The sequence below is a fragment of the Callorhinus ursinus genome, unplaced genomic scaffold, assembly GCF_003265705.2.
Source record: "Callorhinus ursinus isolate GAN/ISIS: 27379988/994484 unplaced genomic scaffold, GSC_fseal_2.0 scaffold747, whole genome shotgun sequence".
Classification (NCBI taxonomy): domain Eukaryota; kingdom Metazoa; phylum Chordata; class Mammalia; order Carnivora; family Otariidae; genus Callorhinus; species Callorhinus ursinus.
Genome location: NW_027397802.1, coordinates 2,831 through 17,735, shown reverse-complemented (window position 1 = coordinate 17,735; position 14,905 = coordinate 2,831). Strand labels below are relative to the sequence as shown.

The 14,905-nt window shown below is 49.9% G+C and overlaps 1 protein-coding gene across 1 annotated transcript; it reads left to right on the top strand.

The window, feature by feature from the left end:
• Nucleotides 1-6,733: 6,733 nt before the first annotated feature.
• LOC112818343 (histo-blood group ABO system transferase 2-like) lies at nucleotides 6,734-12,348 on the top strand (the record flags this gene model as incomplete). Its single annotated transcript, XM_073890544.1, is given in 6 exon segments — nucleotides 6,734-6,903; nucleotides 9,490-9,518; nucleotides 11,203-11,267; nucleotides 11,336-11,679; nucleotides 11,681-11,929; nucleotides 12,259-12,348. Coding segments are annotated over 6 exon segments (947 nt in total), but the record flags the coding sequence as incomplete, so codon positions are not given.
• Nucleotides 12,349-14,905: the final 2,557 nt, after the last annotated feature.

Here is a 14,905-nt window from a genome sequence, read left to right as displayed (position 1 = left end):
TGGGTCATTTCTCTTTTCTTTTGGATAAGTCTGGCCAGGGGTTTATCAATCTTGTTAATTCTTTCAAAGAACCAGCTCCTAGTTTCGTTGATCTGTTCTACTGTTCTTTTGGTTTCTAGTTCATTGATTTCTGCTCTGATCTTTATTATTTCTCTCTCCTGCTGGGTTTAGGCTTTATTTGCTGTTCTTTCTCTAGCTCCTTTAGGTGTAGGGTTAGGTTGTGTATTTGAGACCTTTCTTGTTTCTTGAGAAAGGCTTGTATTGCTATATACTTTCCTCTCAGGACTGCCTTTGCTGTATCCCAAAGATTTTGAACAGTTGTGTTTTCATTTTCATTGGTTTCCATGAATTTTTTTAATTCTTCTTTAATTTCCTGGTTGACCCATTCATTCTTTAGTAGGATGCTCTTTAGCCTCCATGGATTTGAGTTCTTTCCGACTTTCCTCTTGTGATTGAGTTCTAGTTTCAAAGCATTGTGGTCTGAAAATATGCAGGGAATGATCCCAATCTTTTGGTACCGGTTGAGACCTGATTTGTGACCTAGGATGTGATCAATTCTGGAGAATGTTCCATGGGCACTAGAGAAGAATGTGTATTCCGTTGCTTTGGGATGGAATGTTCTGAATATGTCTGTGAAGTCCATTTGGTCCAGTGTGTCCTTTAAAGTCTTTATTTCCTTGTTGCTCTTTTGCTTAGATGATCTGTCCATTTCAGTCAGGGGGTTGTTAAAGTCCCCCACTATTATTGTATTGTTGTCAATGTGTTTCTTTACTTTTGTTATTAATTGCCTTATATAATTGGCTGCTCCCATGTTAGTGGCATAGCTATTTACAATTGTTAGATCTTCTTGTTGGATAGACCCTTTAAGTAGGATATAGTGTCCTTCCTCATCTCTTATTATAGTCTTTGTTTTAAAATCTAGGTTGTATGATATAAGGATTGCCACTCCAGCTTTCTTTTGGTGTCCATTGGCATGGTAAATGGTTTTCCACCCCCTCACTTTCAATCTGGGGGTGTCTTTGGGTCTTAAATGAGTCTCTTGCAGACAGCATATTGATGGGTCTTGTTTTTTAATCCAATCTGATAGCCTGTGTCTTTTGATTGGGGCATTTAGCCCCTTTACATTCAGGGTAACTATTGAAAGGTATGAATTTAGTGCCATTGTATTGCCTGTAAGGTGACTGTTAACTGTATGTTGTCTGTGTTCCTTTCTGATCTCTGCTGTTTTTAGGCTCTCTCTTTGCTTAGAGGACCCCTTTCAATATTTCTTGGAGGGCTGGTTTCGTGTTTGCAAATTCCTTTAGTTTTTGTTTGTTCTGGAAGCTTTTTATCTCTCCTTCTATTTTCAATGACAGCCTAGCTGGATATAGTATTCTTGGCTGCATATTTTTCTCGTTTAGTGCTCTGAAGATATCTTGCCCGTCCTTTCTGGCCTGCCAGGTCTCTGTGGATAGGTCTGTTGCCAATCTAATGTTTCTACCATTGTAGGTTACATATCTGTTCTCCCGAGCTGCTTTCAGGATTTTCTCTTTGTGTCTGAGACTCGTATGTTTTACTATTAGATGTCGGGGTGTTGACCTATTATTATTGATTTTGAAAGGGGTTCTCTGTGCCTCCTGGATTTTGATGCCTGTTTCCTTCCTCACATTAGGGAAGTTCTCTGCTATTATTTGCTTCAATATACCTTCTGCCCCCCCCCCTCTTCTTTTTCTGGGATCCCAATTATTCTAATGTTGTTTCGTCTTATCGTATTGTTTATCTCTCGAATTCTGCCCTCGTGATCCTGTAGTTGTTTCTCTCTCTTTTTCTCAGCCTCTTTATTTTCCATCGTTTGGTCTTCTATATCACTGATTCTCTCTTCTGCCTCATTTATCCTAGCATTTAGTGCCCCCATTTTTGATTGCACTTCATCAATAGCCTTTTTGATTTCGACTTGGTTAGATTTTAATTCTTTTATTTCTCCAGAAAGGGTTTCTCTAATAACTTCCACGCTTTTTTCAAGCCCAGCTAGTATCTTTAAAGTCATGCTTCTGAACTCTAGGTTCGACATCGTACTAATGTCTGTATTGAGTAGGTCCCTGGCTGACGGTACTACCTCTTGTTCTTTTTGCTGAGGTGATTTTTTTCGTCTTGTCATTTTGTCCAGAGGAGAATAGATGAATGAGAGAACAAAATGCCAACAGGTTTACAATGTCCCCAGCAATTATACTCTATACAAATCAGAAAAGACCTGAAACCAGGGGAAAAGAAAGGGAAAGAAAGAAAAAAGAAAGAGAAAAAAAAAAGAAAAAAGTTAAAAACAAAAACAGAACAATACAAAAAAAGCAGAATATGATCAAATATGATCAGGCTAGTGCATAGATCAGTGCCACACACTAGATTTTGGGCGTATTTTGGTCTGTTAGAAAAAAGTGCCTCCTAAAATTTTAAAGGAAGAAAGACATATATGTACAAAATAAGGGTTGATACAATGAAGGAATGGAAGATGACTGTAAAGATGAAAATTATAAAAGATTTTATAAAAGGACTTGATAAGATAAGAAGTTGTTTGAAAAAAGAAAGAAGATCTAAGAAAAAAAAGGAAAAAGGGAGAGAATGTGATCAGGCAGGAGAGTAGAACAAAGCCATACACTAGTGATTTAGGGTATATTTTGATCTGTTCGAAGAAACTGTATCTCAAAATTTTAAAGAGAGAACAACTTATATATATATGCCAAAAATAAAGGTAACTACTAGGAAGGGATAAAATATGACTCTAAAAATGAAAAATAAAAAATGTGTTTTTTTTTAAAGGATTGATAAGATGTTGGTTGAAAAAGGGAAAAGGAAAAAGAAAAAAAACAGTTAACAAAAATTAACTTTGATGAACTAATGAATCATGGTAAAAAAAAAGCCATGAATTCTATGTGCAGTATTTCCCTAGCACTGGAGTTCTCCCGTTCTCCTTGATCGGTAAACTTGGTCTTGGCTTGCTGGCTGTTCGTGCTGATCTTCTGGGGGAGGGGCCTGTTGCCGCGGTTCCCAAATGTCTTTGCCGGAGGCGGAATTGCCCCGCCCTTGTGAGTCCGGGCTAAGCAAGCTGCTCGGGTTTGATCTCAGGAGTTTTTGTTCCCTGCAAGCTCTCCATACAGCGTTGGAGGACCAGGGCAAAAATGGTGGCCTCCCAATCTCCACCCGGAGGAGCTGAGAACTCGGGGCCCCTCTCCTCAGTGCGCCCCCAGAGAAAAGCAGTCACTCCCATGTCCCCGGTCTCCGGCCGCACTCCGTGCTCACCCGGCCTGTGACCGAGCGTTTCTATCTCTTGCACCCGACCCCGTGTGGAGTCTCCAAACCCAGCAGATCCCTGCGGTGCGCTCCCGCGCCGCTCCTCCCGGGGGAGGAAGGGGAGTCTCCCCGGCTCTGCCGCTTGTTGGGTCCCTGCTGGAGGAGCAGTGGCCCGACTGGGCCACGGAACACAGTTTATGGCAACCCCGAGCTGAGAGCCCACGCCTCAGCTCCGTCTCTGCAGCCAGCTTCCCCGCTCCGATCCCTGGGAGCTCTGGCGCACTCAGGCACCCCCGGTCTTTATTTGACCCCAAGGGTCCTGAGACCACACTGTCCTGGGAGGATTCCACCCCCTGCTTAGCCACTGCGGCGACGTCCCTCAGCCGAGCCAACTTTTAAAAGGTCCAATTTTGTGCTCCGCGGCTCTATCACTTGCCAGAAGCGGCCGGCGGAAGCCCCTCCCCCGCCGTCTATCCTCCCGAATACCGCCTCGCATTCACTTCTCCGCACGTCCTACCTTCCAGTAAGTGGTCGCTTCTCTGTTCAGAGAGCTGTTGCTACTCTCCTCTTCGATCTCCTGTTGAGTTCGTAGGTGTTCAGAATGGTTTGATCCCTATTCAGTTGAATTCCTGAGACCAGACGAAATCTAGGTCTCCTACTCCTCCGCCATCTTGCTCCACCCCCCAATAATAGATATATTTTTATTACTTCTAATAGCCCTCTTTGTTCTTGGCATTCCAATGAGCAGTGCATTACAATGTTTCTTGCATTTTATCTGTGTATTGATGAAGATTTTGGTATGGAAAATGTTGGCAGTGCCTCCACAAATGTACACTGGCACATCCAAATAATTATTAATAAATTTTTTTTACAACAAAATAGGAAGTATCCTCCTGTGATTCTTAGGTTAAACCAGAGGAGGGGGCCCTCTTTTGGTACTGGTAATGAGTACCATAGTCCTTCCTAGGGAATATTGTCAGATTCTACTGGGAACTTGGTCTTTGTTATTGTGGAAGAATCTGGATTCGACAAATTATTTGTCTCCTGTTTCATTTTCCATGAACATTTCCACAATATTTGGTTTCACACTACTGTGAAATTATCCCAGATTTGGCACCGGCTAGCCCTTCTCTGCAAAGGGTATGTTTGAACCAAGAGCAAAGCAGCTTCTGGGTGACTGGGAAACTCTTGGATCAGAATGTTGTTGGTAGGCAGTTACTGTGACCTTAGATTCTGAACCAGCTCCTGACACCTAGACTAAATAGATTTCAGATTTAGAAACTTCAGATAGAAATTTTGTGTCCGTGATGACAAGTGAAGAGTATGTGTAATCCCTAAACCTAACCGTAACCCCTAAATTTTTTTTAAAGATTTTATTTATTTATTTGAGCAAGAGAGAATGAGAGACAGAGAGCACGAGAGGGAAGAGGGTCAGAGGGAGAAGCCGACTCCCCGCCGAGCAGGGAGTCCGATGCGGGACTCGATTCCGGGACTCCAGGATCATGACCTGAGCCGAAGGCAGTCGCTTAACCAACTGAGCCACCCAGGTGCCCACTGTAACCCCTAACTTTAACCCTAAAACTTAACATGACCCTAAACCCCAAACAGGAACCCTGAATCCCAATCCTGAAATTGAACCCCACACCCGAACTCTGAATCCAAGCCCTGAACCATGTACCCAAACCCTAAACCAGAAGTCTGAGTCATGAGCCCTGAATCCAAACCCCAGCCAGAACCCAAACTCCAAATTTGACCCTGAACTTTAACCCCTAAGCCCTAAGTCTTAAACCCTAACCCTAAATCATAAGCCTAAAGCCCTAAACTCTAACTCTAACCATTTATCCTCATCCTCACCCAAAAACCTCACCCTCACCCTGATCCTAACCCAAACCCTGATCTAGAACCCTGCCCCAAACCTGACCTTGAACCTAAAATCAAACCCTTAACCACACTTTGTTTATGCATTCACCATTGATGGACATTTGCGTGGTTTCTACATTTTGATTATTGTGAACTTTGTTAAGGTTGGGGGTTAGGGTTAGGGTCTTGGATTGGGGTCAGGGTCAGGCTTGAAATCAAGTTCAGGTCAGTGTGTGTCTGCATCAGGGTCAGGGTCAGGGTCAGGGTTAGGGTCATGTCCCGTGCCACTGTTCGGGCCAGGGACTGTTGTCATTCCATATTGTTTCCAACTAATTGTTCCTTAGCTATTTTTGGAGAAGTTGGAGGGATATTGGGCTCCATTCAGCTTGAATTTTCGGGATTTAAATGGCTTCAGCTGGACCCAGGGAGCGAGCAGGTGCTTCCACTGAACGCTGAGCTCACCTTGTCCTGCACTGCCTCCCCCGCCTGCAGAGGACGCACGACCCCAGCTCCCGCCAGGAGCCCAGAGCCCGGCCTGCGCAGCCGCAGTGACAGGAGCCGGACCTCCTCAGAACCTGAGGTGGAGGCTTCTGGGGGCCGTGGGGCGCGTCCACGCTGACAGGAGCCCGTCCTCCTCAGGACCCGCTGTGGAGGCTTCTAGAGGCCACGGGGCGGTGTCCGCAAGGACAGGAGCCAGGCCTCCTCAGGACCTGCTCTGGAGGCTTCTGGGGGCCGTGGGGCCGCGTCCACGCTGACAGGAGCCCAGCCTCCTCAGGCCCCGCCGCGGGAGGAGAAGGTGAGGAGAAGCCGTCTGAGCGGGGACCGCTGAGGGGGCCCGAGCTCACAGGACTCAGCGGAGGAAGGGCGGGTGCGCAGACCGTGGGGTGTCCGTGGCTCTGTGTGCGGTGACGTGGGGTCCCCGGGGTGCCGTGCGCGGGGCTGTCGGGGCTCCCGTCTCTGGCCTCGGATCCGCTCGGCGGCCCCCGCGTCCGTGTCCACGCGCACCCGGATTCGGTTCCTGGGGCTGCTCCCGCGGTCTGCGGTCCGGGCCGGCCGCCGCTGTGCTCCTGCTCCCGCCGCCTCGGCCCCGCCGGCTCCTCCCCGCGTCCACACCCGCGTCAGGTTGTGGGTTCCGTGTCTGCGAAGACCCCGCTGGAGGCCCGTAGCGACGGCGCGGACTCTGCGGACGGCTGGGGGAGAGTAGACATGTTTGCAGCGTCCGCTCTTCCCTGAGCGCAGGGTGTTCTCCCGGCGTGTCTCCCTCGACGTCTGCGGTCTGTGTCTCACGGGGTCAGAGAACAGGTGTGTCAGCTCCTGGGGACATGTATTCCTAGGTGTGTGGTTCTTCTCGATGCGGCTGTGAAGGAGCCTGTTCTCAGTGGGTCTCATTCTGATGGGGTGTGAGGAGCGCCTGGAAATGCACCGGATTTTTGTCTATTGGTTTTGCTCCTTGCCAACTTATCGAATTTATTCGTTCTGTTAACCTTAAACTGAAAGTGCCGGTCGTTTTACCAGCAGAATGGGTTTATTTGGGAGGAGCAGAGACTTGTCCTCCGGGACAAGCCAGCTCCGGCCACATCGCGGACAAGAAAGGAAGGAGAGGAACAGTATGTCGTGGAGAAGGAGGAGGAAGCGGGCAGCGCCGTTCCGAAGGGAAGTCCGCCGGAGAGAAGCAGGCTTCGCGGTGACGGCGGCTCGCCCCCGCGGAGCTGCAGGGAGCGTGGAGTTCTGGGAGGAGCGGACACCTGCGTCCTCCGCTCCGGGGCCTGTGACTGATGGGTATCTGCTGTGGAGGCTTCCGACCCTGGGCCTGTAACTGACGGTCGTTCCCTCACTGACCCTGAGTGGCGGGCTCCCCCCTCCGGCCTCCCCGCTGGCGTCCCCAGTCCCCTCTCCTGAGGTGCCCTTCTTGCATTTTCACAGTTCTAACCAGGTTTTGGGGGAGGGTTGTGGAAAATGGGAATTCCAGATCCCACTGCTTCTGCTGCACCCGAGACACGGGGGCTGCTGATTTAATCCTCCCACGAGTCTCTCGCTACCATGTGGCCTCCTTCAAGGGCGAGTGGGCTCTCCGCGGTGGGTGAACCGGGTCTGGGAGGGCGCGGCCTCCGTCACAGTTTGATGTCGTCTCTGCTTCCGTGACCTGGTGCCGACGTGGTGGTTTGAAGAGCCGTGGACTCTGCGGTGATTTCAGAGTGCGGTCAACCGGTCACCGCAGCGCAAATACGCTTTATCTCCACACTCAGACCCAGCTGTCGTCTCCTTACCACATTTACCACACGGGGTGCTTCAGGCCGTGTTACCCCCGACGGGGACACTGTCCCGCGGAACCACCACAGAACCCTGACAGAGGAAATCATCGCGGTGCCCACGTTATAACCCAGACCACAGGCCCACTTCAACCATCGCCACCTGTCCCATGGTCTGAAATGTCTTCTCCATTCGGATCCAGTGTTCTTTTCCCGGAACTGCTCTGGAGACTTTCCCTTATTTGCACAACCCTGATGGATTGAAGGATTTAAGGATGGATTTTGAGCCATTTACAGAGGGCTCTAATCTGAGTGGTATTTTCTGTCTGGCTTCTGTCACTTGAGCTGTTTTCAGTGTCCATCCACGTGGTGACATGCATCAGTCCTTCATCCACTTTTTCACCTTGACTAAACATAAATAACCCTTACCACCTAAAACATTTTAGGTACACAATGCTCTGGCCTTAGCTGAGTTCCCACGGTTGTACCTCATTCTCCAGAACATGTTCATTCTCCCTGAGGGAGACTCTGTATGCATTAAACACCCAACTCCCCGTGATTTCTCTGGAGAAGGGTCTATCCAAGTCCTTTGTCTATTTTAAAATTAGGTTGTCTTTTTGTTGAGGAGTTGTAAAAGTTCTTTACATATTCTGGACAACAGACTCTTACTAGATACATAATGTACAGATATTTCCTTCTGGGGGCTATCTTTTCACTTTCAGGATAGTAACTTCTGATGTACAAAGATTTGTAATTTTTTTTTACTTTTTTTTAAGAGCGAGGGAGAGAGAGTGTGTGAGTGGTCGGGGGCAGAGGGAGAGGGAGAGAGACTCTCAAGCAGGCCCTACGCTCAGCGTGGAGCCTGACATGGGGCTTGATATCATGACCCTGAGCTCATGATCTGAGCCAAAATTAAGTTAGATGCTTAAATGACTGAGCCAGCTGGGCGTGCTGAAAAGATTTTTAATTTTGAGGATATTATTTAATCTATTTTTTCTTTCTTATGCTTTGGTGTCAGAGCTAAAAGCATTGCTAAATCCAAGGTTATGAAGATTTATCCCCATTTATTTCTTCTAGAGTTTATAATTTTACCTTTTACATTTAAGCCTTTACTTATTTTGAGCTAACGTTTCTATGTGGTATGAGGTAAGGGTCCAGTTTCATTCCTCTGCACATGGATAACCAATTGTCCCCCAATGTAATGTTGTCCACCCTTGTCAAAATTCAGTGGACCATAGAAGAAGGGGTTTATTTCTGGTCTCAGTTAAATGCCACTGATCTGTATGGAAACCTTTTTAAAAGGGTATCCAGAACAATAAAAATTGTTATTTTATTTATTTAAAAATTTTTTAAATTTAAATTCAATTAATTAACATATAATGTATTATTTGCTTCAGGGTGAATGCATACCTTTACGACAGTATCACAATGTTTTCTTTACTGTTGCTTTGTATTAAGATTTGAACTTTGGAAGTTTAACCTTTCATCTTTGGTTTTCTTTTTCAAGATTGTTCTGGCTATCTTGTGGTCCCTTGAAATTCCATATGACTGTTAGGATTAGCTTGTGCATTTCTTCCCAAAGACCTTTGCGAATTTTCTTGGGAACACAGTGAATTTCCACATCGCCTTGTGTTCTACTGCCATCGTATCAATAGCATGTCTTTTCATCAACATGGGGTGTCTTCAGAATTATTTAGGTTTCCCTTACTTTCTTTCAGCAACGTTTTGTAACTTTCAGTGTACAAGACGTGCACCTTGATTACATCTATTCCTAAATATTTGGTTAATGTTGATGTTCCCTAAAATGGAATTGTTTTCTTAAATTCCTTTTTGGATGATTCATTGCTAGTGTATACAAATAAGAGAGATTTTGGGTATTGATATTTTGTCCTGTAACTTTGCTGAATTAGGTAACTAGCTGTAATCATTTTTTGTTGATTCTTTAGGAAGCTCCATATAAGATGATGTCATCTCTGGTCTCTGAATAGATAGAGTTCTAGTGTTTCCTTTCACATGTGGATGCCTTCTTTCTTGGCTTATCCTTCTGGGTAGAACTTTCAGTCCAATATTGAGCAACAGGTGAAAACCAGCATCCCATCCTTGTTCCTGATTTCAGAGTAGAGCTGTCCATCTTCAGACTTAAGCATGTTGTTTGCTAGAGATTTAATGAGAAAATTACTCCTTATTCCTGCTTTCATGAGTATTTATATCAGCAACAGACATTGGACTTTGGTTAGAACATTTTCTGCATTAAATAATATGATTACATGTTTTTATTTAAAAATTCATTGTGCTGTATAACATTGCTTGTTTCACTCTATTGAATAACCTTTGAGGTGTTTGTGCAGAGTCACTTGCTTAGGGTGCACAGTCTATGAACTCTTGGTTTTGCAATTCTTCTGATCTGGCTTCTTACATCTATTTTAAGAAAGGTACAGGAATGTATTTTGCTGATTTTGTGGGGTTGGTAATAGTGGTTAGGGTTAGGGTTAGGAGTTAGGGATTAGGGTTAGGGTTAGGGTCTCCCTGTCCTCTGCTGCACAGAACCCATTCTTCTCTGCTAACTAGAGTGATATTTTCAGAACATAACCTTTGGGCCTCTCTGTGGTCTGCTCCCCTTCTGTCCGTCCTCTCCAGCCTCACCTCTTCCACCACGGCCCCCCATTCTGTGGGCCACCCAAGTGTGTAGTCGTCCCACATCTGCCCTGGGCCTGACTACAAGCCTTTGCTTTTGCTGTGCCCTCTGCCAGGATCACTCTTCTATCCCCCTGCTTCATATCTGGCTTGTTGCCCCATTGGCTGGGTCTGGACTTGCCCTCTGGTGACCTGACTCATGTCTGCTGGTTGAGTGTGCTTATCCCCTATTTAAATGTAGTGCGCGCCTTCCCTGGGTGAGCGATTTACTAACCTGCCGGTTATGGGGCAGGCACAGGGACGTAGCCTTAGCACCTACGCAAAATAATCAGTCTCAGAGGGGCTCAGCACACTTGCTGATAATGGGGGAGCTGCTGTCCTCACAGGGGGGAGCAGGTAGTACCCTTAGAGGGGGACCAGCCATGGGACGTGGTTGGACAAGACTTTGAACCTTTTGGGGCTGGAGAGATGTAGACCTGGACCTGGAAGCTTACACCCTTGGAATCAAGCCTGGGGCCTAAGCAAGCCCCCTCTTCTTCCTGGTGTCATCTTTTGCCTTCCCTGTCCACGGGCTGGACTTGATTCCTGATTTGGCAGAGTTTGAGGGTGACCCCTCCTAGGAATACCAGTGGCTTACTGAGCACCTTGTCAGCAGGATGCCCAGTAGCCTTCCAGGGAGAACCCTACAGGAAGTGGAGACAGGTCTGTGGGGGCCAGCGGCAGCCCACTCAAAGCAAAGTGGGACAGGTGGCTGGCCCTGCTGATTCTACCCGCTCTGTAAGACATAGAAATGAGGGCTGTGCCCAAAGGTGCTTCCTTCCTGGAAGGTGGGGACGGGATCTGCAGGGGGGGGCGGCCAGTGGAGGGCACCTGTAGGGTTTGCCCAGGAGCTCAGCACAGGGGGAGTATTCCTGGCTCCAGCATGCTGACTGTGGGGCTGCATGGGTTTCCAGCCTCCGAAGCCTCAGGCTCCCCTTTGGAAGATGGGGTGCTGATGGCCCCCATCTCTGGGAACAGACATTAGGGAGGCCCTGCTGGCAGATTCCCTCAGGAAGGTCAGGAGGTGGCTGTTGCTTAATGCAACCCAGGGCCTGCCCCCTTGAAGAAGGTGCACACGTCCATGACCCCCAACTCTGGGGTCCTGCTGCCAGCCTCTGGCAGTGACCCTCTTCCTGCCCTGTCCACTGCCCCTGTGGATACGTGGTCTTCCTGGAGCTGTTCCTGCAGACGGCAGAGAAGCACTTCATGGTGGGGCACAGGGTCACCTACTAGGTTTTCACCAATCAGCCGGCTGCCGGGTCCCGTCTGCCCCTCTGGGTGGGCCGGAGGATCGTAGTCCTCATGGTGGACACAGGGTCACTTACTACGTCTTCACCGACCAGCTGGTTGCTGTGCCCCGTGGGCCACTCTGGGAGGGCCAGAGGGTGGTGGTCGTTGAAGTCCGCAGTGTCCTGCACTGGCAGGATGTGTCCATGCAGCACATAGCAATAATCAGCCGCTTCTTTGAGCAGCGCTTCCTCTGTGACGTGGATGACCTGGTGTACGTGGACGTGGATGTGGGAATGAAGTTCTGGGACCACGTGGGCATGGAGATCCTGTCCCCCGCTTTTGGCACACCACACCCCGGTTTCTACTGGGCAGCCCATGAGGACTTTAGCTATGAGCGCTGGCCAGTCCCAGACCCATATCCCCAGGGACCAGGGCAACTTTTACTACATGGGGGCCTTTTTTGGGGAATTGGTGGTGGAGGTTCCCCAACTGACCTCGGCCTGTCACCAGGCCATGGTGGTCAACTGGGCCAATGGGATTGAGGCCGTGTGGCCTGATAAGAGCCACCTGAACAGGTACCTGCTGGACCACAGGCCCACCAAGGTGCTGTCCCCGGTGGACCTGTGGGACCCATGGCTGCTGGGCTGGCCCCCCCATCATTCCCCGGGTCATGAAAAGCTGAGATCCATGGCTGTGCCCAAGAATCACCAGGACACCCAGAACTCATGAGGGGCTGTCCCTGGAGGAGCTGTGGGACCTGTGGCTATTGGGCTGTCCCCTGAAGGACCTGTGGGACCTGCAGCTGCTGGGCTGGCCCCTGTCATGAAGAAGCTGAGATTCGGGCCATGCCCAAGAATCACCAGGACACACAGAACTCATGAGGGGCTGCCCCCAGAGGCCATGCAGGACCCGCAGCTGCTGGGCTGTCCCCTGGAGGACCTGCGGGACCCGAGGCTGCTGGGCTGGCCCCCATCATTCTCTGGGTCATGAAGAAGCTGAGATTTGTGGCTGTGCCCAAGAAACACCAGGACATCTGGAATTCACGAGGGGCTGCCCCTGTCTCCATCAGGGGGTGCTGCCTTGAGCAGAGCCATCAGAGCAGATTCCTACTTCTGTCCCCTTGAGGGAAACTATGGAGCCCAGCACTGCTTGCATGGGCACGCCAGCACGCCAATCACCCCTGCGCACAGGAGGCCTGCCTGGGGGCACAAGTTCCTCTCTTTGTGGTCACTACATTTTTATCATTTCCGGGTCATTTCCAGCTGTGAACGACTCCAGTTTTATGTCGGTTGTCTTTCTGTGTCAATGTTGAGCAACCATCCTAAAAAGAACAAGTGAGGGAAAAGGTTTTCTCTGTGGTTCTAAACAGACATCGCCTGTTGGGGCTGGGAGCAGCCCTGTAGCAGCCATGGAGCCAGAACGGGTGCTGGCCGGGTCTTCCCTCCCAGTCCTTACACCTCACCGCGGCCATGGGGCTTCGGGGTCAGGGGTGCGCCGAGCCACCTCTCAGACCCCCCAGTGCCCTCACCACCGGAGGACTTGGCTTTTGCACTAGCTCGGCCTCCAGGAGAGTGGAGCCCTCTGGGCTATATAAGGTTCCTGCCTTGGTTTTAAATGGCTATTTCTGTGCTGGTGTTTGTGAAATGTGGGCACTCGCTCTGTCTGGATGCGCGTCCCCTTGGGATTCCTCAGGGCCCACCAGTGGGTTTGCGTTTGTGCACTTTCTCTGGACCAGCTGCCTGCACTGTGTCTTAGCAAGTGCTTAGTGAGCTCAGTCACCCAACAAGGGGCAGAGCATGAGAGCGAGAACTAAGATACAGGCTCCCTGCTCCTGGGCCCTCCAGGGACTCATGACGGCCCCGACTTCCTGACTCACTTCTTTTGTATTGTGGTATAATGGACATACAGCTGATACCATAAAGCGCATTTCAGTGGCAATAAGTATATTCCCTGTTCTGCACTGGCTAGCTCCGTCCATCGCCACAATGTTTTCATCATCCCAAACTGAACCTCTACCCACGAGACCCTAAGCCCCCATTCCCCTTCTCCAGCCCCGGCACCCAGCAGCTCCTTCCACCTCTGTGAATGGGAGTGCTCTCCATCCCTCACAAGTGGGGTCCTCCGGTGTCAGTTCTTTAGGGACTGTCTTATTTCACATGGCATAATGGCCTCAAGGTCTGTCCCTGTGAGCCTGAACCTGACCCACTTTTCCCCCAAAAGTGTGGCTCAGCCCTCTCCCATCTGAGCCGAACCTCCTCAGTCCCCTCTGCTCCCCTCACCTTCCTCCTCAGCCTGAAGATGATCCCAGCCAGTCTGCAACTTTGAAGACCTGTTCAGTCCGGATGCCAGGCACATACCCCTGGGGCCTCGGGCCTCACCTATACCTCATCTGTCCATGTCAGGTGCCTGCCCCCCTCCCCCAGCTGACCACCTGCACCTCCCACAGGTGTCCCCATCTCAGGAGAGGGAAACACCAAGTCCAGACCCTTGGAGTCCTCTGGGACTTCTTGCTTGCTACCAACTCTCCCAGCAGTGAAGTGGCTACTGGAAGACATTCAATGTCCAAAACATTTAAAGGCATACGTGAGTCTCTGCTGCCTAAGGCAATGGATAACAGTTGGGGCAAATAGAAACCAAGCAGAATCACCGGAAGAAAGGCTGAGGAATGAGGAGCTTTAGGGAAGAAGGGTCTGGAAGCTCTGACTGCCCCTACCTGACCTTCAGATGCTCCTCAGTTACTCCTGTGCCTCTGGTATCTTCCTGGAACCCTGACATGGCTGTTTTCAGACAGCTCATCCAGCAGTACCCTCAGTTTCTGGGAGGTGTATTTGCTGGAATCTGCAGTGTGTCCTGCTGCCCCACCGGGATCGCTTTTTGAAGGTGCATCGTCCAGGCCATCTGAGGAGCCAAGACTGTGGGTCTGTGACCTGGAGGGATTCTGAGCAGAACTGGTGGGATGGGAGGGCTGCAAGGCCCAGAGGCAGGTTTCCAGAAAGCTGACTGGGGTCCCCGGCATCCTACCGTTTTTGAATCAAAGCCCTGAGATCTTTAAAATGCCAGCAATGTTACAGCATGGGCCAGAAAAGCAAATGTCCCTGTGCACCCAACCCCACCTAAACTATTGGCCATTTCTTGTCACTTGAGCTGAGGTCAAAGGATTGGGAGTCGGGGCTTGAGGAGGGTCCTGGGCCAGACTTTGTATTTGGGGGACAAAGGCCATCCAGACAAGCTTGTGCTGAGCCTGAGGAGGGGGTCTGTGTGAAGACCCCAGCTGCAGGCATTGCTGTCCATGGATGCCCCCTCAGCCTGCCCCAGTGCACCTGCTGCTGGGGGAGAGCCTGCCCCCTCCTCTCTGCCCGAGGGCTCTCTCCTGCACCAGGTGCCTCCTCCCCTGCCAGCCACTGCCATCCTGCAGCCTGGGAGGGTGGCTACCCCGAGTTCCTCCAGCTTCTGGGGGAGCACCTGCCCCCTCCTCTCTGCCTGAGGGTTCTCTCCTGCATCAGGTGCACCTCCTCTCCTGCCAGTCACTGTCAGCCTATAGCCTTGGAGGGTGGCTACCCTGACACCCTCCAGCCCTGGGGACAGAGCTGCTGTGGGTGAGATGCGGTCTCCCAGCAGGTCTGAGCACC